At 32.2% G+C, this 20,598-nt stretch overlaps 1 protein-coding gene and 1 pseudogene across 1 annotated transcript; both read right to left on the reverse strand.

Moving 5' to 3' along the window:
• Positions 1-3,628: 3,628 nt before the first annotated feature.
• LOC112006239 (L-type lectin-domain containing receptor kinase IX.1) lies at positions 3,629-5,914 on the reverse strand. The gene has a single exon (XM_024038534.2). It carries the CDS (start codon positions 5,795-5,797, stop codon positions 3,845-3,847), a length of 1,953 nt encoding a protein of 650 aa, XP_023894302.1. The 5' UTR covers positions 5,798-5,914; the 3' UTR covers positions 3,629-3,844.
• Positions 5,915-14,206: 8,292 nt separating this feature from the next.
• Positions 14,207-18,320, reverse strand: LOC136065126 (L-type lectin-domain containing receptor kinase IX.1-like; annotated as a pseudogene).
• Positions 18,321-20,598: the final 2,278 nt, after the last annotated feature.

Consider the following 20,598-nt stretch of genomic DNA (forward strand, 5'->3'; position numbering starts at 1 on the left):
TTTGTGTTCTTAAATTTAAATTTTGTGTTTAAATTTTGTTGTTTGTGTTCTTGTTTTTGTTATTAATTCTGTTTTTATTTTTTTTATTTAGTTAAAATTAATAAATTAATTTTTTTAAGTTAAATGCTGACGTGGCATTTTTTAATGTCAAAATAAAATTATTATTATTATTTTAATATTTCCATTTTCCAGCTAGGATTTTGCCATTAGGGCACTGGCGGAAAGAACTAAAATGGATAGCGTTGTTCTAAATAGGGACTAAAAGGGACCAAAATTGGGAATCGCCTAAAAATGTAGGGACGAAAATATGATTTTCGCCTATGTTATATTAACTACTTATTATTATTTAATATGAGACTTCACTCGCATGTGTAACCCAACATAATGATTTGTTTAATATTACGACTTTTAAAATAATGAATCAACCCAATCCACTATTTGATAAGTGTCTTGAAATTACTTTTTTATGGAACTACTTAAATTTAAGATGTATATTTCTATATCTTAGGCATATCTCAAAACAAATAAACAATTTAAGAATTTTACTAGTGAGATCCACTATAGTATGAAATGAGAGAATATTGTTCCCAAAGTATCAAATAGTTACTCCAAAAGACATTTCTAATATGGTCCACCAAGCGCACTAAATAATTTTTCCTAATCAAGATGATCATGGATCAGTAATTATTTCATTATTAAATGTTTAATGCTGATTTTTTTTTTTTGGTATTTTAAAATCATACACAAAATATAAATTTATAAATTAAATAGCAAATAACATCCTATTGAAATGAAATTTGACATATGTTATTAGAACAAAGAGAGAATGTAATTCGTTAGTAGAATTTTCAAAATATTAATCTAAATAAAATAAAAATAAAAAGTGATGTATATATAGTTTGAAATCAAACCTAGACTTCATAGTATCAATTTAAAACCCCAATTAAATCCAAAAACCAATCCCCCAAATCAAACTAGAAAAATGTAGGCTTATATATATATATATACAAGATAGAAATTCTACTCTAACCTAATCTAAGTGTATATGTGTGTAAAGGTCCCTCCTAGAGACTTAAACTCCGGTCCTTCCCCCCCCCCCAACATTCCACAAGTATTTATACTTGTAGAGTGACCATCGCATTAAAAGTGTGCGGTGGTGAAAAATGTAGGCTTAAACATATATGATTTTTAGAAGTCAATCCAATTTAAAACTTAAATTTGTAATAGTCTTAAATATTAAGTTTTAGTTTGAAACTTTTGAAATTATTTACCAAGGAATAAGAAGAAGAAAATAAATAAATAACTGGGTTAATGGTTATATGTTCTTAAACATTACTGGGTTAGATGAATACTTGCATGAAAATGAAGTTCCAACACCTGCAAAGTCAAAAGGCTTGCATCCATCGATCTTACTCTCCCGCTCCATCTGATGTTAATTTCTAGTTTGTTAATCTTTAATGATAAGTTAAACTAATAAATAAAACAAATAGAAGAATTAAATGCTACGTAACTTTGAAGACGCGCATTAGATTATATAATGACTTCTTGTTGTTCAGATTCTTCTATAAAAAAAAAAGACTTGTTCGGCAAATCCGAATTCATTAACATAATATTACAAGATTCCAAGAAGATAACAACCAGAGCGGATAGACAAGATAATGTTTAAAAGACTTTAATACAATCTTAATTTCCTGCGCTAATTTAGAGCTTACAGTTTTTAATACTCTTACTTTTCTTATCTTTTGATATACACTTCATTATTGTAAAAATTTCTTGGATTCAGATTTTATTCTAATCATTACGCTGATGCGTTGAACTTAGCTTACGGCACAGAATGAGAGATGTGTTACATAGAGCTAAGAACAATATTAGCATGTATAAACGTGAATAATCTGGCTGTCAATTACTTTTCCAACCTAGATATTGGTGGCTCAGACATCCATTGTTGGCAAATGGCAGATGAGGTTGGATGCATTGAACTAAGAACTAAAACCTATATTAGCAAAATTTTGCTTATTGCTGTTGTTGTCTCGTGCAACTCAAAAAGGTGGGACAAAATTGGGAAATGTCCCGTTTGAGCAAAAAAAGCAGCACTATGCTCTCTTTTCCAAACTAAATAGGAAAATGCCCCTCTTTTGAAAATCGAGTTTCTTAAAATCAATTTAGACCCTATAGCGGTGTTTTTTAAGAGCTTATAGTGACGTTTTTAGGACTTATAGTGGCGTTTTTTAACTCGATTTATATGAAATCGAGTTATAGGTAAAAAAAAAATTAAAAAAATTGCCTATAACTCGATTTTATGGAAGTCGAGTTACAAAACGTCACTATAGGTCTTTAAAAACGCTGCTATAGGGCTCCAATTTTTTTTTTTTTTTTTTATAACTCGATTTTGAGAAAATCGAGTTACAAAAGAGGGGCATTTTCCTATTTAGTTTGGAAAAGATGGCATAATGCTGCTTCTTTTGCTCAAACGGGGCATTTCCCAATTTTGTCCCAAAAAGGTGTTAGAACTTCTACTAGATGTAAGTTGTTTACGAGATGTAGAGTCCAGAAATTTTTTGTTTTTTTGAGATCTTTTATTGTAGTGGATTTTCTTCGTTGGAGAAGGTCGGACTCATCAATTTAGACCCCAATTTTATGGCTTATGTCAATTTTAACTAACTAACAAATTAAGTCCAATTGTTAATGTAATTAGCCAATTAGCATATGCATAGATATAGAAACACGACAACAAATCCCAATCACATACAAGCACCCCAAACGTACCTAGTGTTTCTTGAGAGAAAAACCCGAAACTGAGCAAAGAACTCTTCGTGACCTATAGCACCAAATGACCCACTAAACAAGAATAGCTGCAGTTCAAATTACTTTAAAAATAAAAATAAACCCCTCCATGCTAAGTATTGACTATATGTAACTGAGCTTCAAGCTTCTACTAGTACCTGATTTCTTGAATCTTTTCTTCTTGTCATTCACTGGATCCACGAATTGAGTTATTAATTGCAAGACAAAGTGTCCTTGGCCACTCCAACTTTGAATGATTCTTTGTGTGTATTGGTTTTAATCTCCAACCGTAGAATTTGATAGACTATGAATTAGTCTAGAACTGGATGCATTAGAGAGGGTGAAGGTAGAGAGAACAAATGAGTGTTTTCACTAGGGTTTTAGGTTGCTCTCTAGCTCTTCAAAATGGGAAATTGGGTATGGAACTTCCTGGGAAATAAGGGTTATATACAGAGTACAAGAATAGGAACGTACAACAGAGAAGGAAATAACTAATTTGTCTAAATTTCTAGAACTTGACCAAGGTGAGAGGCGAGATTAATTGCCATGCAACTGATTTTCAAAATGCTCAACTTGCTTGAGACTTCGTCTGACCCTTAAAATTTCACTCAACCGAGATTGAACAACTTGCAACTCTACTCTTTAGCTCTTGATCCCTTCAACCCAATACAAATTAACCCACAAATGTACATGCTACAAAGAAATTAGGTACACAACAATTATATGTAAATTTTGGCACGAAATAGGCCAACACACTAAGATCTTAACAGAAGTATTCTCAACAGTGACTTTTCCTATGGAATATTTTTTCCATTGAATTCCCCTACGTCACCACATTGCTATCTCCATTATGTTTGATGTCGTGCGATTAGTAAAATATTATTTCATTATTCATCACATGCTTAAATTGTTTACTCATGAATTGGAAATTTACATAATTGGATAAATTAACCACTTGGTAAATTCCCTTGTGATTCAACAAGGGTCAAAACCTTAACAAACTCCATACAAACAATAGCTAATACTATAACAATGATTACAACCAAGATGGTAAATACGTTTAACGACCATGCTGAAGGCTTGTAGTACTCACGGAAGCTTCACTAGAGCTAATTGTAGCTGGTGTAGGTACACGATACATAGGAACATGCATCTCTGTTGGAAGATTTGGTATTGCTGCCTCAAACTTAAGAACTTGAATTGCTTCCCTTATAGTGGGCCTCAGATTTCGATCAGGGTGAGAACACCAAAGTCCAATGATCATCAAACATTTTACCTGTTTTTCATCAAAATCTGATTGTAACTTCTCATCCAAAGCCAAAAGAAGATCCCCCTTGCCATGAAGATTCCAAATCCAATCTACCAACCCCATTTCGGAATCCTTTCCCATTGGATCAATTGACCTCCTTCCAGTAACAATTTCTAAGGCAACTACTCCAAAGCTATATACGTCAGTCTCTTTACTAGCCCTAGCTGTTCTTAAATATTCTGGAGCCATGTATCCTAAAGTTCCAGCCACTCCAGTTGTTTGGGGACCTAGCTCATGATCCATAAGTCGAGCTAACCCAAAGTCACCAAGCTTGACATTGAAATTAGAATCTAGCATGACATTGCTTGCTTTGATATCTCGGTGCACCACACATTGCTCCCACTCTTCATGAAGATAAAGCAACGCAGAGGCCAATCCAAGAGATATTTTATATCTTACTTCCCAAGTGAGAGGATTCCTCTTGCCAAAGAGGTGAGTATCAAGGCTACCATTTGGCATAAACTCGTACACAAGTAGAAACTCACCTTTGTCATGACACCATCCCATGAGTTGCACCAGATTTCGGTGTCTCAGTTGGTTAAAGATCTTCACCTCAGTTATGTATTCTTTCTTCCCCTGTTTAGACCCTCTCGAGATTTTCTTCACAGCAATTAGCATATCTAAATCAGCTAAATATCCCTTGTAAACAGCACCAAATCCTCCTTGACCCAACTTCCTCTCGTTTGAGAAGTTATTGGTAGCTGAAACAAGATCACGATAAGAAAACCTTCTTGGCCCTGCTCCTTTCTCTAGATCATCATTAATTGATGTTAAGTTTGTTGTTTCTTCTGTCTCCTTTTTCTTTCCCTTCCATATATACAATATTGAAAATGCTATAATCACACCAGCTATCAGAACACCACTGGTCACTGTCAGAACCACTATTAGTCGATGACCTTTTGCTTCTTTTCCGCTTGCTACATTTATATCCAAGCTTGAACTGAATTCCCATGACAAAAGCGTATGTCGCTCTCCATAATAACCAGTAGCAGCTGAAAATCCAACAGTGACCCACTCAGGCAGAACCTTTCTCAAATCAATTTGGTAAGAAAGACTAGTATTCTCCTGAGTATTTGAGGTCCTTTGGTAAGTCCAAGAAACGCTCAAATTCCTGGTACTAGCGTTGTATGTAATCCACACATCTGCAGTATCTCCACTGTGGAAACTGGCATTCCAAGTGGTATCAACAGCAGAAGAAATTGAGTTGTTGTTAATTCCCACGTGCGTAAATGTAGGATCCCATTCTGGATTCGCGAAAGAGTCGAACTCAACGTGAACTAGTTGGTTCTTTGATGAATCACTGTTTGTGGTGTTGTATAGGCCCAGGAAGCCACCAACTGAATTTGGAGGGATCTCAAACCCAACAGGAGCCAAGAAGAATGCAAGCCCGTGACCATAATTAGCACTGCCTTGTGTATCAATAATGAAGGAGAAATGAGTTGAGAAGTTGGCGAGGTTTCCTGTATTGGAGTCCCAGAGTGGCACCTTCTCCGCATAGGTGGCCCAACCAACACGGCACACATAATTGACTTTGTTCATCTCTATGGCTCCAACTGAAGGTACAGCATCTCCATGATATATTACATTTAACGCATTAGGATCAAAGCGAGTAATTTTGAATGAAACTGATGAATGAGCAGAGGGAAGAAGAAAAAGGAAGAAGAATAGCGGTAGCGTGAATAAGTTGTAGAAAGTGGTAGCCATGGCTTGGAAAAGAGAGATTTGTGGGAGAACAAAGCTAGCTATTTGATTTGAACTTTTATGTCAAGGTTATATGAATAAATTTGAAAACAATTTACTTATCTCTGCTAAGAACCTTGTACCTTAAATACTGACATCTTTCATATATAAATACTTAGGGACCTAGGTAGAAAAGATTATTCTAAATTAACAGAATATTATAATTATCTATAAAAATAATAATAATAAATAAAAAGGTCCTGATGATGCTCAAGTAGAGTGAATGAATGAAAAATGATATCATAAAATATAGGATAATGCAAATTCATCGCCAGCAAAATAGGGTCAAAAAAATAAATAAATAAATAAAAAGGCCTGATGATGCTCAAGTAGTGTGAATGAATGAAAAATGATATCATAAAATATAGGATAATGCAAATTCATCGCCTGCAAAATAGGGTCAACAACGCAAAGGAATGAAATATAAAACAATTCTTTAAATATATATATATATATATATAACAATTAGGTAAAACGAATCAACACGTCGTCTAATAGTTCCCGATTGTTTTAATCAAGTTTTTCTGGTCCATGCTTGTCTTCATTTTTTTTTTTTTTTTTTTTTTTTTTTTCGATAGGCATATTTGTCTTTATTGATTGCCTTTAAACTTCCCTGGATGTTTCGTTTTGCATGGAAATTTTTAATAATGTTAAGTACATGTGTTTGACATTTTGACAAAAAGCATGTAAAAAAAAGTGTAAATCAAATAGTGCTTTAAATATTTTAAGTACTAGTACTATGCTCATGCGATGCACGGTTTAATCAAAATTCATATCTAAATAATTTTTTTAATTAATTTACTTTAAAATAAATGAATATTTTACTTTTAAATTATATAATAAATGCATATAGTGTGAGACTAAGGTATCATAAAGTACATACATACATATATATATATATATATAGATGGGTTCAAGTTACACTTTTTATGGACTATTGATTACTATTATATCTAAGTGTCAAAAAACACCCATAGTAATGTCATTATTACACCCTAAAAATTAGTAATTTAGGCATTAACTCTTATGATTAAAGGAAAAAAAGAAAAAAAGAAAAAAAAAAACCATAGCTCACGTAAAACTCATGTGCAACTAGATTGCCAAAGCTAGACGCCCAAACCAATGGAGAGAGAAAAATTTGGATTCAATGATTATACAGAAAGAGGTTGAGGCTTGCCGGACTTTGTGCTCCCACAACTGCTTGTTGTTCCTGCCGTTGATCTCACCATCCTTGGCTTCCACTGCTGTTTCATGGTTTCCTACAATAACTAATAAATAAATAGGCACAATCTGGACCGTTGAATGGAATCAGTGATAAATTGTGCTCCATTTATATTTTCTCTTGACCTCCATATATGTACCTGTTGTTGTTGTTAAAGATTCTTCATTAAGCCTTGAAATTGAACTCCTCTCTATCTCTTGTAATCTCTTGTAAAAGATCACCAATCACACATATATATGATTTTGGGCCCTTATCCCTACATATATATTGAATGGAAGATGGTAGAAATATCTAAAATATATATATAAAATGATTTTCAATAAGGACAAAACTTAGGCATAGTACTTTGAGTGTTGTTCTTTAGGTTCTCCTTTTAAGATTAAGGCATGTGACTACTTAACTAAAACATACACTTCCATTTTATGAGAAAAAATCTACATGGTAAAATCTTAAGAAATGAAATTTAAGGAACAACACTTAAATACTATACCTAAGTCTTGCTCTTTCAATAATACATTGAACTTTAAGTCTCAATTAATCACATGCATTTAAATGGATACACCTTAAATTTAATAGTTAAAAACTATCGAAAACAACAATTGAAATCATATTTAAGTGGAAACTTCAATTCAATAATTAAGAACAATCTAAATTACTAAACATTTAAATTTTTGAAGTTGAGAGACTCACATGAGAATTTAAGTTTTTTCCTTGAAAGTACGAGAGAAGACACTGAAATTTGAAGTTTTAAGTTCCATGAGTATAAACTCATAAAACGTATAATTTTATTAAAAAAAATAATAGCTAAATCAATTACAATTATATAATCAAAAGTAAAAAATTGAAAGTAAAAATCACGTTACATGTTTGTGTATATGCATGAAAAAAGAACTGAATTTAACATTTATAGTAGAAAAAGAGGTGGTGTAATCTTACTCCTATTTAGCTAATTCTTTTATAATCCCTTTGTTTTGTGAGGAGATAAAAATAAAATAAAAAATAAAAAATAAAAAATAAAAAACAAAAACTTCTTTTGTCAAAAAAAAGAAGCTTTTTTTTTTTTTTTACTTTATCCAAAAACAATTTTCGTAAATCGGTATAAACAAATAACTTGCTATCTTTTATTTTTTTATTGAATATAAAAAAAGAATAGATGAAGAACTTGAGAAGGATTAGATTACAGTATGTTGTTGTTTTTATTTTTTATTTTATTTTTATAATACATGTGCTACCTTTTTTTTATATATATAAATGTTTTCGTTTATGTGTTATATAGTAATTAAATAAGGATTAGATGGATTAGATGAAGAATTTGAGTTGTAATTAAATTAAGATATTTATCAATTTAGAAATTATAGGAGAAGAAAAATTATATATATATATATATATATTTTTTTTTAAATCTAAAAATATTAAAAAAAAATTAAAAAACTTATGCAATATGGTGCAGCCACTTGGCACAACCATGACTTAGATGGATTAATGAAGAATCTGAGAAGGATTAGATAACAATATGTTGCTGCTTTAAAAATATATATATATATATATATAATACACGTTGCTTTTTTTTTTTTTTTTTTAATAATATAGGTTGCTACCCTTTATATATATATATATATATATAAATGTTTTCTTCTAAATGTAGTATAGTAATTAAATAAGGATTAGATGGATCAAATGAAAATTTTAAATTGTAATTAAATTAGGATATTTATCAACTTAAAAATTATAAGAGAAGAAAAATTATATATTTTTTTTATAATACACGTTGCTTTTTTTTTTTTTTTTTTCATAATATAGTTGCTACCTTTTTATATATATAAATGTTTTCTTTTACATGTAGTATGATAATTAAATAAGGATTAGATGGATCAGACGAAAAAATTTTAATTGTAATTAAATTAAGAAATTTATTAACTTAGAAATTATAGGAGAAGAAAATTATATGTTTTTTACAAAAATCTAAAAATCTAAAAAAAATTCTGCAATATGATGCAGCCACTTGACATAACCACGGCTTCTAAGCTCAACTTTTACTATATAGTATATGATTTCAAATAAAATACATCAAGCATTTGAAATAAAGTGTTTTTTTTTTTTTAAATGAAATAAAGTGTTTTTTTATATATATATATACTTATAAGTGGGGATATTTGGGCCCGTTTGGTATAGTTGTCAAATAACTCATTTTTAGTTTTTAAATATTACACATTTTTTCACTTATACATATTTTAAAAAACTACAAACAATATTAATTAAACTCCTTTACAAAATGGGCCTTGATGATTTAAAAAATTGACCTGGGTCTAGCCCTGTTGGAATTGGACCCACTTGTGTCTCTCTGTCTTGTTCGGTGCAGAGGAATGGATCAATGTGTCTCTCTATCTCTCTCAATCTCTCTCTCGACTCTTTCTTTTTTACTTTTTTCTTTTTTCTTTTTCTTTTTTTTTTTTTTTTTTTTTTTTTTTTTAATTTGGTTTGCATGTACCGTGGGTTAAAAGGGTTAATGGGTTTTTAATTTTTTTTTAGTTCGGCTGGGCTCTAGGCTATTTGGGCAAGGCTGGTAATGGGCTAAGAATTTGGAACATAAGGGTGCATCTATTAAAAATACAAATTATACTTAATAAAAAAAATAAAAATAAAAAGCAAATTACAACTTACCCACATGTAATTTATTGAAATTTAAGTTACTTACCTGTAATTTAAAATTTAACACTTTACTCACTTGAGATTTGACTAAAATGTAAGTTGTCTATCTGTGATTTGAAATCTCATGATGCAAATATTTCGATAGATTCTTTTTAATCTTATTTGATCTTGTATTTTTATGTATTTTTTGTATTTTTAGAGAAGGGAAACATAAAAGTAAAGCAAAATCACATATTTAGCCATGTTTTTAACAGATGTGAGTTAAGGAAATCTAACCGAACTAACCTCAAGTGGATAAAATGTCAAATTTCAAACTACAGATAAGCAACTTAAATTTTAGTCAAACTACAAGTAAGTAAGCTGTAATTTGTCCTAAAAAAAATCATTGGTTGTTGACTACTATAATTTCTTTGACCTCCCTTTTTCTTCCACCACGGATCTTTCTCACTCTATTTTTTTAGGTGAATTCCAAATTTGAGGTTCATTTTGTCGTTGACGACTTACAAATGGCCTCACACAGGATTGCTCCATTAAAATATGAAAAGAAAGTTAACAAATGTCCTAACTTCTAAGCTAGTATTGGTTTAAAAAAAATTAATTTTTTGTGGAAAAAGAAAAAATAATTAATTTTTTCGGTTTCTTTTTATATTTCTTATTAAAGTGGTATTAAAATTTTTTAAAATGGTCGATTAACCATTTTTTTTTTCTCCACCACTCACAATCTATAGCATAGAATAGTTATAGCAAAATATGTGTGAAAAAATGTGTGATACTAGCATTATTGTTATACATATAATCCAAAGGACTTAGACAGTTAGACCCCTAAACTAGGCGGCTTGCTTAAAAATATTCTGAAAAAGAAAATATTTCCAATTGCCGATGGAAACTAACCCTATATCATAAATCAAATATTTTTAATTTTTATATATTACGGTAAATTTCTTTTATGTTATATTCACAGAATTGGAAGATTTGATCTAGAAGTATATTCGATATCAATGCTTGAAAGTTTACAATTATATTTTTCTCTACAACCACCAAGAGGATGATTCTAATTGTCTCGAAATATCGTAGCATACAATAATTAGGAATGTTTTGGTCTAAAAAGGCCATTAGGCCTGTGTATATATAACAGGACGTAGTTAATTTTTTTTTAATTTCTTTAAATTTTACATACCTTGATGTAGGTGAAATGGATTAAATTTCAATATTTCTTGTTCAACACAACCCATTTTTATTCCAACACAAGAGAGCTCCTTGCATCTGGCTAATAGATGGAAATTGAACTAGCAGGAGAGCTCCTTGGCAGATATCCATGTCCTTGTTTGCTTATCAAACTGGCATCCAATGTCACCAAATGCAAATTTGCCATAGGAAGTCATCTGCAGACTCTTCTACAAGTAAACTCTATTAAATGTGAACATGTGCTCACAACCTGAAGTATACACTAAAAAGTTCACTCCAGCAACTCTTTGTTAATCGGATGAAGTAACTTCACTTTCATCACCAGATCTTTGAAAAACATGAACTTTGATCTCCAGCTAACACTAGAGAGTTTGGAAATCTCCTATCACATGCGTACACCGCAAGACACTAAAAAAGTCTTAAAAAATGTGCATTAAGATTGCTTTTATACCTTTGCTTGAAAAACACAAAATCCTTACTTCATGACTTTTGATAAAGACAAATTTGGAATCAGCTTTTCACTAATCTCGATTAAACATTGCTAATGTGGTTCACCCGTTGCAGTAAATAATTTCCCCTAATTGAGATGATCATGGATCAATAACTGTTTCATCATTAAATGTTTAAATATTAAGTTTTTGTATTTTAAAATCACAAAAAATATGAGTTTAAGAATTGAATTGTAAATAACATTTTATTAACATGAAATTTAGCATAAGTGTTAAAAATAAAGAGAACATGTAATTTAATAGTAGAATTTTCTCAAATTATTAATCCAGTAAAACACTACATAGAAATGTATAGTTCTGAATCAAACCTAAACTTCTAAAATAATAGTTTATTAATTTAAACCCTCAATCAAATGCAAAACCAAACCACCAAATCAAACTTCAAACAACGTGTAGGTTCAAATTTAAATGATTTTAAAAGTCAATCCAATTTAAAATTAGCAAAATTATATATATATATATATATATTTTTTTTTTTGGTAATAGTCTTAAATTTTAAATTTTATTTTGAAACTCTTGAAACAATTTACCAAAGAATAAGGAGAAAGGGGAAAAAACATTATTGGGTTAGGTAGAATGGATAGGCTCTTCATACATTGGGTAAAAGCCAGACCGGCCCAAATATTAAGAACAACCTGGCCTTATGTTCTTGATGGTCCAATGTATTATGTGTGAGGAAATGAGAGGCCCACTGTTGTTAAGTAACTCATGCTTCAAGACTTTCCCATCTTGCACCATTCAATTTGTTCAATAATGAATACTTGTATGAAAATGAAGCCCATATAATGTTCCCGCTCTATCTGATGTTAATTTGAAGTTTTTTTTTTTTTTTTTTTAATGTTTAATGACAAATACAAGAAGTAACTATTAAAACAAAGGAGCGGAAATGTCACTTTTAAAAACAAAAAAATACTATATTCACAACACTTTCATAACAAATCATAAATGACAAATTATTATTGACAGTAACAAGTAGGTAAAAAAGTAATTTTAATAGTGGGTTAAAAGTTTTTTTTAAAATAATAATTTTATTGATGGGTTAAAATTAAAATCAGTAACAACTGTATACTTAAAATTTGTTAAGAAAATTTTATGGATAAATGTAGCAGTTCTCTTCAAGACAGCATTTGATTATATAATAGAACAAAAAGGACAAAATAATTAATATGACTTGTTATTGTTAAGCTAATCCGAATTCATCAAACACATAGTATTACAAATTTGCAAGAGCATGACTACCAAAGCCTGGCCGGTTAGACAAGACAATGTTTAAAAGATTTAATACAATCTTAATTTTCGTCGCTAATTTAGAGCTAATGGTTTTTAATATTCCTACTCTTTACTTTTCTTACCTTTTGATATACACTTCATTTTTTTTTTTTTTTTTTGATAATCTTGATATACACTTCATGATTGTAAAAAAATTGCTTGGATTCAGAAATTCTAATCATTACTCTGATGCGTTGAACTCAAGGGAGTCAATACCGTACCGGAGGCTATACCGGTTTGGCCAGCTGTACGATATATTTCAGGTACCGGTCAATACCAGTATACCATTTTGGGTTTACCGCTATAAATAAATATATATTCACTAATTTAAGTTTTATTGTTAAATCTCATAAATATAAGTTATATAACCATATTGTCAATGACTCGATTCTTAACCTGTAATTCTAATCCAAGCCCCTTCTCAAAAAAAAAAAAAATTATAATCCAAGCCCAATAAAAAGTAATAGATACATTTATTAAAAAATAATAACACCCAAATTAATATTATATTGTATTAGAAATAAAAACCAATCTGCCACATGGGGCTTTTAAAATTTCAATTCATTTGGTAAGAAAAGTCAAATCATGCTAGCTGTAAAGTAACAACTATCAGTAAGTATCAATTTGAATGGTTTTTAAAACATGCTAGCTGTTAAGTCTATTTCTTGGGCGTGCTAAATATCATTTGAGAGGTCTGAAAAACCGAGAAAGAGAGAGAGAAAGAGAAAGTTAGACGGACACAAAGAGAGAGAGAGGGGAGAAGAAGATGAAGATGAAGTAGCAGCAGCCAAAATCAGTCCACGAACCCAACTTGACGTCGAGAATGTAGAGATCGTCACCGGTGGAAGGTAAGAGTGAGAAAGAAACATTTTTCTTTTTCAGGTCCGGTATGAATTTACTGGCTGAAATTCGATATAAGTCTCCGGTACAGCTGAAACGACCCGATAAGGCCGGTATATTTTTCGGAACGAAACAACATTATTTCTGTACCGGTAGAGGCACTGGTACGATAAATTCCGGCCGTACCGGCCGGTACGGTATGGAATTGACTTCCTTGGTTGAACCTAGCTCACAGTACCAACTTCTGAGGAAGGGAATGAGAGATAAGTTACATAGAGCTAAGGGTGAGTTTGGTTGAGCTTTTTGTAAAAGTGCATAATGAAAAAGTGGAGTTTGAAAAAGTTGAGTGTTTGGTAAAAGCTGTTAAAAAGTGCTTTTAAAAAAAAACTGATTGTTTGGCTAGCACTTATAAAAGTTGCAATTTGAGGGATAAATTACCAAAAAGGACAATGTATATATAAGAGAGTTTATTTCATACTTAAATCAACTATTTCATATACTTACTAAATAATAATAATAATAATAAATATATATTATTGGTATTATTTCAATAATGTTTGGGCAATTTTTCTTTTTTAGTGTCATAATTATTTGTTATTACCATTAATGACTTCTTATCAATACTAATTAAATCTAAATAATTTTCATCATCATGAAGCACAAAATAAAAATGTAAAAAGATGATAAAATACACACCAATAATCCAAGTTTAAATTGTACTACATAAAAATGTAAAAAGATAATAAAATACATACCAATAACTCAAGTTTAAATTGTACTACATGATATTATAAAAAAAAACAAAAACAAAAAAGACAACTACTAATTATTATTCCCCTGAATGGAATTAGCAATGGAATCACGAAGAACCACCATCGCAGGGTCTGTTAAAGATCCTGAGTTCTACTCATAACTGCTACTTGCTTCACTATTAATGTTCTCTTCTAGAAATTGAATCTCGATTCTGTCAGGTACTCCAGTTGCTGCAACATTCCTAAACATTCTATCAAGTTGTTCTAGATTTTGTGGACCTTTCTGTCGAAATTTTGTAGCTTTGGGTATTTGTAGCTTTGGGTATTTCGTGAATATTTGTAGCTGTCAATTACAGCATATCTTTCCAACCCAGATATTGGTGGCTCAAAACATCTGTTGTTGGCAAATGAGGTAGGTTGCATTGAATCGAATTAAGAACTAAAACCTGTATTAGCAAAATTTTGTTTATAGCTGTCGCTGTCTCGTGTAGCTCAGAAAGGTGTTAGAAGTTAGAACATCAGACTATGCTGGCATTCATTGATTTTCATTCTTCTAAAACTGCTAATGCCATGTTCCCCTGTTTAATCATCTCAATCAGTGTTTCTATTCATTGTAATTACCTATCGTGATTATATAATCAAGCTAGTGAGTAGAAGTATAAGAAATGAAAAGTTTTATAATCATATTTCAACACTTTGACACATGCATTAAACTTGATGATTTTGTATTAGTATTGGCAAACCATGTCACATTGTGTGTTAAATTGTGAGTTTTATTGTGTCTTAGAGTAGTAATTTAAGATCAAGTTGAAGACACAAAAACCTTTCAAGAACTATTCAAGAAAAGAGAAGTTTTTGCCTCTTCAATAACAAGCTTGATTGCAACTCAATTCTTCTCGATTGGTCAAGCTACCTCGACTCCATCTCGGTAAGTTGAAATTGTGTAAATCAACAAAAATTAGCAATGTAAAAGGCCCAATAATCTGCCTATTTCAAGCCCAATTTTAGTCCTACTTGTTGGGATAAAAAATGGATATCATAAGGCTTCTTAAAGATTTTGTGACTACTCCCATGATTCCAAAACACCAAATAGCAACAAGAAATTCAAAGAATTGTTTGTGTCTACTAGTTTTAATCTCCTCTCCTAAAATTTGATATATAAAGAGGTATAACGATAAGTACATAAGAGAAAGAAATAACAAACTTGTCTCAAGTTCTAGCAATCTCACTCGACCGAGGTGAAAGGCAAAGAGAGAGGAAAGATTGTTAGTGCAATTGACTATCAAAATGCTTAGCTCACCTAACACTTTGCCTAACCCTTACAATTTTCGCTCCATTGAGAATCAATAGATTGTAGCTCTTAACCTCTTCAACCCTTGATAAATAAACCCACAAATGTAAATGCTACAATGAAATTAAGTAATTGACAATTATATGTAAAGTTGGTAGAAAATATGCCAACACACTAAAATCCTAATAGAAGGTTTCCTTTGAATGGTTTCTCCTTTGGAATAGTCTTTACATTAGTTTTCCAAGATTTTTGTCTCCATTGTGTTTGATTTTGTGCAATTAATCACACATTGTTTAATTTGTCATCACAATCTTAAATTGTTTCTTATGAATAGGAAATTTGCATAATTGGATAAATTTAACCACATGACTAATTCACTTGTAATTCAACAACTGAGTTTAAACCCAAATCGATTCCATACAGACAAAAACTAATACTATACCAATGCTTAAAAACAAAGATGGTGAATATATTTAATGACCTTGTTAAAGACTTGTAGTACTTAGCGATGCTTCACAAAAGCTAATTCTTGCTGGTGTAGGTACAGGCATATCTGTTGGAAGATTTGGCATTGTTGCCTCAAAGTTAAGAACTTGAATTGCTTGCCTTATGGACGGCCTTAGATTTTGATCAAGGTGAGAACACCAAAGTCCAATGATCATCAAACACTCTACTTGTTTTTCATCAAAATTTGTTTGTAACTTCTTATCCAAAGCCAAAAGAAGGTCCCCCTTCCCATGAAGATTCCAAATCCAATCTACCAAACCCATTTCAAAATCTTTTCCCATTGGATTAATTGACCTTCTTCCAGTAACAATTTCTAAGGAAACTAATCCAAAACTGTACACATCTGACTCTTTACTAGCCTTACCCATTCTTAAATATTTTGGAGCCATGTATCCTAAAGTTCCAAACACTTCGATTGTTTGGGGACCTAGCTCATGATCCATAAATCGAGCTAACTCAAAGTCACCAAGCTTGACATTGAAACTAGAGATATCCTGTATCTCAATTCCCAAGAGAGAGGAGTCCTCTTCCTAAAGAGGTGAGTATCAAGACTACCGTTTGGTATAAACTCGTAGATAAGTGAGAACTCACCTTTTTCATGACACCATCCTATGAGTTGTACCAGATTTCGGTGCCTAAGTTGGTTAAAGATCTTCACCTTAGTTATGTATTCTTTCTTCCCTTATTTAGACCCTCTTGAAATTTTCTTCACAGCAACTAGCATACCTAAATCAGCTAAGTGCCCCTTGTAAACAACACCAAAACCTCCTTGACCCAACTTCCTCTCATTTGAGAAGTTATTGGTAGCTGAAACAAGATCACTATAAGAGAACCTTCTTGGTCCTGCTCCTTTCTCAAGATCCTCATTAATTGATGCTAAGTTTTTTGTTGCAGCTCCCTCCTTTCTCTTTCCCTTCCATATCCACAATATTGCAAATGCTATAACCATCCCAGCTATCAGAGCACCACTGGAAACGATCAAGTCCACTATGTGTGTGATGTTTCACTTCTATTCCACCATGTATATCCAAGCTTGAATTGAATTTTCATGACAAAACCATATGTTGCTCAATATATTGACTAGTAGAAGCTAAAAAACCAATTGTGAGCCACTCAGGTAGAGCCTTAGTCAAATCAATTTGGTAAGAAAGACTAGTATCCTCCTTTGTGTTAGAGGTCCTTTGGTAGGCCCAAGAGACGCTCAAATTGTTAGTGCTAGCTAAACGGTTTTAGACCCCTTAAACTAACCAAATTAACCTAGTTAATTAAGTTATGTAAATTTAGGTTATCACAATCACACAATCATATCAAGAATATAAAGTAGTGGAATAATAATTAACACAATATATGATGACCCAGTAAACCACACGGTAAAAACCTGGGGAGAATTTGACCTAACTATTCTCAAGGTAAACTTGAATCCACTATGCAAAAGAATCGAAGTTTGTACAAAAGGACTTATAAGCTCCCCACTTGACTTCCTAATGCTACCCATCAGTAGAACTTACTGACACAATCACGTGCAAGCTCCGAATCCGCGGACTCCTTCTTTCTTAGATTCTCCACAAGATACAAGCACCCACGCTTGTTATTCTTTAAACTTCAATAGCAGTAACTGAGTTGATCATCAAGGTATTGAAAAATTTCTCTACCTAGAAAACCCTAAGTTTATGTGAAGGAAAGCTCCTCAAGGATCACACAAGAGATTCACACAAACCGCAATGTATGAGCTACAATACAACCAGAGCAACTCTCAAAAACGTGGCTAGGGTTTTGCCTTTTATACCTAGGGTAAAAATAGAAAACCCAAAATGTTTAATGAGTTAGGGCTGAGTTGGAAAATTCTACAGAAAAACATTCTGGCCGACTTTCGATCGATCGAGCCAGGCCGAAATGCACCAATGCATCTACAGCCTCTCGATTCCAACTATACATAAAATATATAACTTTGAACAAGCCTAAACAAGACTAAACATATTCTTTTGATCATGGTTTGCCAACATTACACATTAGAGTTCTAAATACATCAAATCCTAAGTCTTTAGAACCTAACAAACTCCCCATTTGGCAATCCGTGACAAAACACAACTTAAAAGCTCAAAGTTTACAATAAAAGCCCTTTACAAAAATAATGTTCATAAACACAAATTTAATCCTAACTACTATCCATTAGTTGCAAGTGTAGATAGCAGCTCAATTGAATCAACCAGTATATTCTTGAAACACTCAACAAACGCATAAACGCATATGTGACAGAAAACAGTAAATCAACATGTATAACATTCTTGTATGATTCACACAACACATAATAAAGACATATATCAATGAATAACTCATAAATATAAATCAATAAACAGTGAATCACAAGAAACAAGAATCATGTATATCAAAAAAAATGTAACACCCAAAAACAATGTTACTCCCCCTAACATGAATAGCCCCAAAACAATGATATACAAAGTGAAAAACCTAGATACAATCTAATATCTCCACTAGCTCAAAAAGAAACCACCCTTAACTACAAAAACTCTACTTCCCTTTCTTGTGATAGAATGCCAAAGGACAATCACATGCCATCATCAAAAGAAGGTGGTGAGGGTGAATGAAGATATGCTACGTCGGCTCGCAAAGCACAAATCTCGTCAAGCAAGTCCACCAAAATCTGACTATGAGCTGCCAGAACGGTCATGACAGTCTCCAAGGTACGACGAATATCAAAGTCATCCGAAGGAGATGGAGGAACATCAGTAGCAGCAGCATCACCAACAGGATAAGAACATCCTCACCAGTAGGACCAGTAGAAGAAGTATGGGGAGTTGCGCTACTAGAAGGCTCAGACCTATGGTGTTTAGAGCCAGCTCGAAGATGAACAGCCACCTGTCTAAGAAAAGATGCACCTATGGGAGCAATAACATGAACGGGCTCAGAAGAAGGGAAACCACTAAGATCAAGATAAAGCAAAATCCTATGAATAAAAATAGGATGGACAAGAGCATGAGAAGAAGATCAACTCCTATAAACATCGTTCAAAGAACAAATGAATAAATGAGGAAAACTAATAGGAGCATCAGTAACAAAAGCGTACAAAAACACACACCGCTTGAGATGAATGGTGTGAAGATAAGAAATGGGCCAGATAGAGTGACAGGCTATCCTAAAGAAGAGATAATGCAACTCAGATAACTCAGTAGTAGTGATCCTAGGATCAGAACCCCACTAGATAGAAGACCCAATGATGTATGATATGACATCACTCAACGAAGGAGACACATCATAAGGATAGATAGGGTGCTGGACCACAGGTACCCCTAGAGCATCAGCCACTACAGTAGGTGTAATTGTGTACTATACACCTCGCATCCAACTCTTTACCAAAGTGTTGGAATCATAGACGCGGATAGAGATGTTCGAAAAAAACTCTCTAATCAGGGTAGCTGGAGGAGGAGGATCAGAAACATCCAGCAGAGGTAACCAACCACGACGCTTAAAATTTGCCATAATGGCAGGATTAAGCTCATTTAAAGAACAGAACGCTCAGCCCAAATCTTTCTCTTAAGGTTTAGCTTCTCAAAAATCTCTTGGTTTTTCTCACTCGAAAATTTCTCACGGTCAAAAGAAGGTGGGGATGGTGAAGGTGAGGGAACAGACTTATGAGCTCTAGTCTTCCTAGGCATGATACTAAGGAAAAGACAAAGACACAAGAAAGAACCAAAAGAACACACAAAATAAACAAAACCAAGGGCAGACTACAAGTTAGTACCAAAAAAAAATAATATAGAAAGTTTATGATGCATGTACTAATGCAGTAAACAAAGTTCAAATTAAGTTCAATTGACACAAAATTGGCTTGAGCATAGAGTTTCTAACAAAAACCCTAAAATTTTGAAAAACCACTTGAATGTTTTGAACCAAATTGATGAATTGATCATCACACAGGGTTGAAAACAAATTAGAATTACCAATTTCATCAAAATAACAAGCCAATTTTATCAATTGAACCCAATTGAACAAAATCTCCAATTCGGATCAATTTCAAGCTCTAGAGTTTTCAATTTTTCACAAAACTCCAAATTGATCAAATTAACTATCATAGATCATGAATGTATCCATATAACAACAAAACCCATTGATCAATTTCACAAAATAAGGCTTGATTAAAGAAAAATCCCAATTTATGCATAGTTTGAAGATTTACCCAAAAACCATGAATTAATGCATGAAAACACGAAAAACAATTCAAAAGAAAGGGTAATACGGACATACCAGCTTATGGAGAGAGAAACCTTGCAAGAAATTAGGAAGAAAATGACAAAAAATTTGTTGTGCAGCCTTGCCGAGTCGGAGAGAGAGAAAAGGTTTGAAAAAGTGATTTGAATAAGTCAAAAAAAATATTTTTAAAAACCTAATTCATGATATTCGATTGATCGAAAATTATATTCGATCGATCGAATCAATCCAAGACTTAAAAAAAAAGAATTTAGCACATTTTCGATCGATCGAAAAGCAAAATGGATCGATCGAAACACGCAAATGCTCACAAA

This window comes from Quercus suber, unplaced genomic scaffold, assembly GCF_002906115.3.
Source record: "Quercus suber isolate HL8 unplaced genomic scaffold, Cork oak 2.0 scaffold_858, whole genome shotgun sequence".
In the NCBI taxonomy this organism is placed as follows: Eukaryota; Viridiplantae; Streptophyta; class Magnoliopsida; order Fagales; family Fagaceae; genus Quercus; species Quercus suber.

Bases quoted from the DNA above. Each gene is read 5' to 3' on its own strand.
- LOC112006239 (XM_024038534.2), bottom strand. From the start codon at position 5,797: ATGGCTACCACTTTCTACAACTTATTCACGCTACCGCTATTCTTCTTC.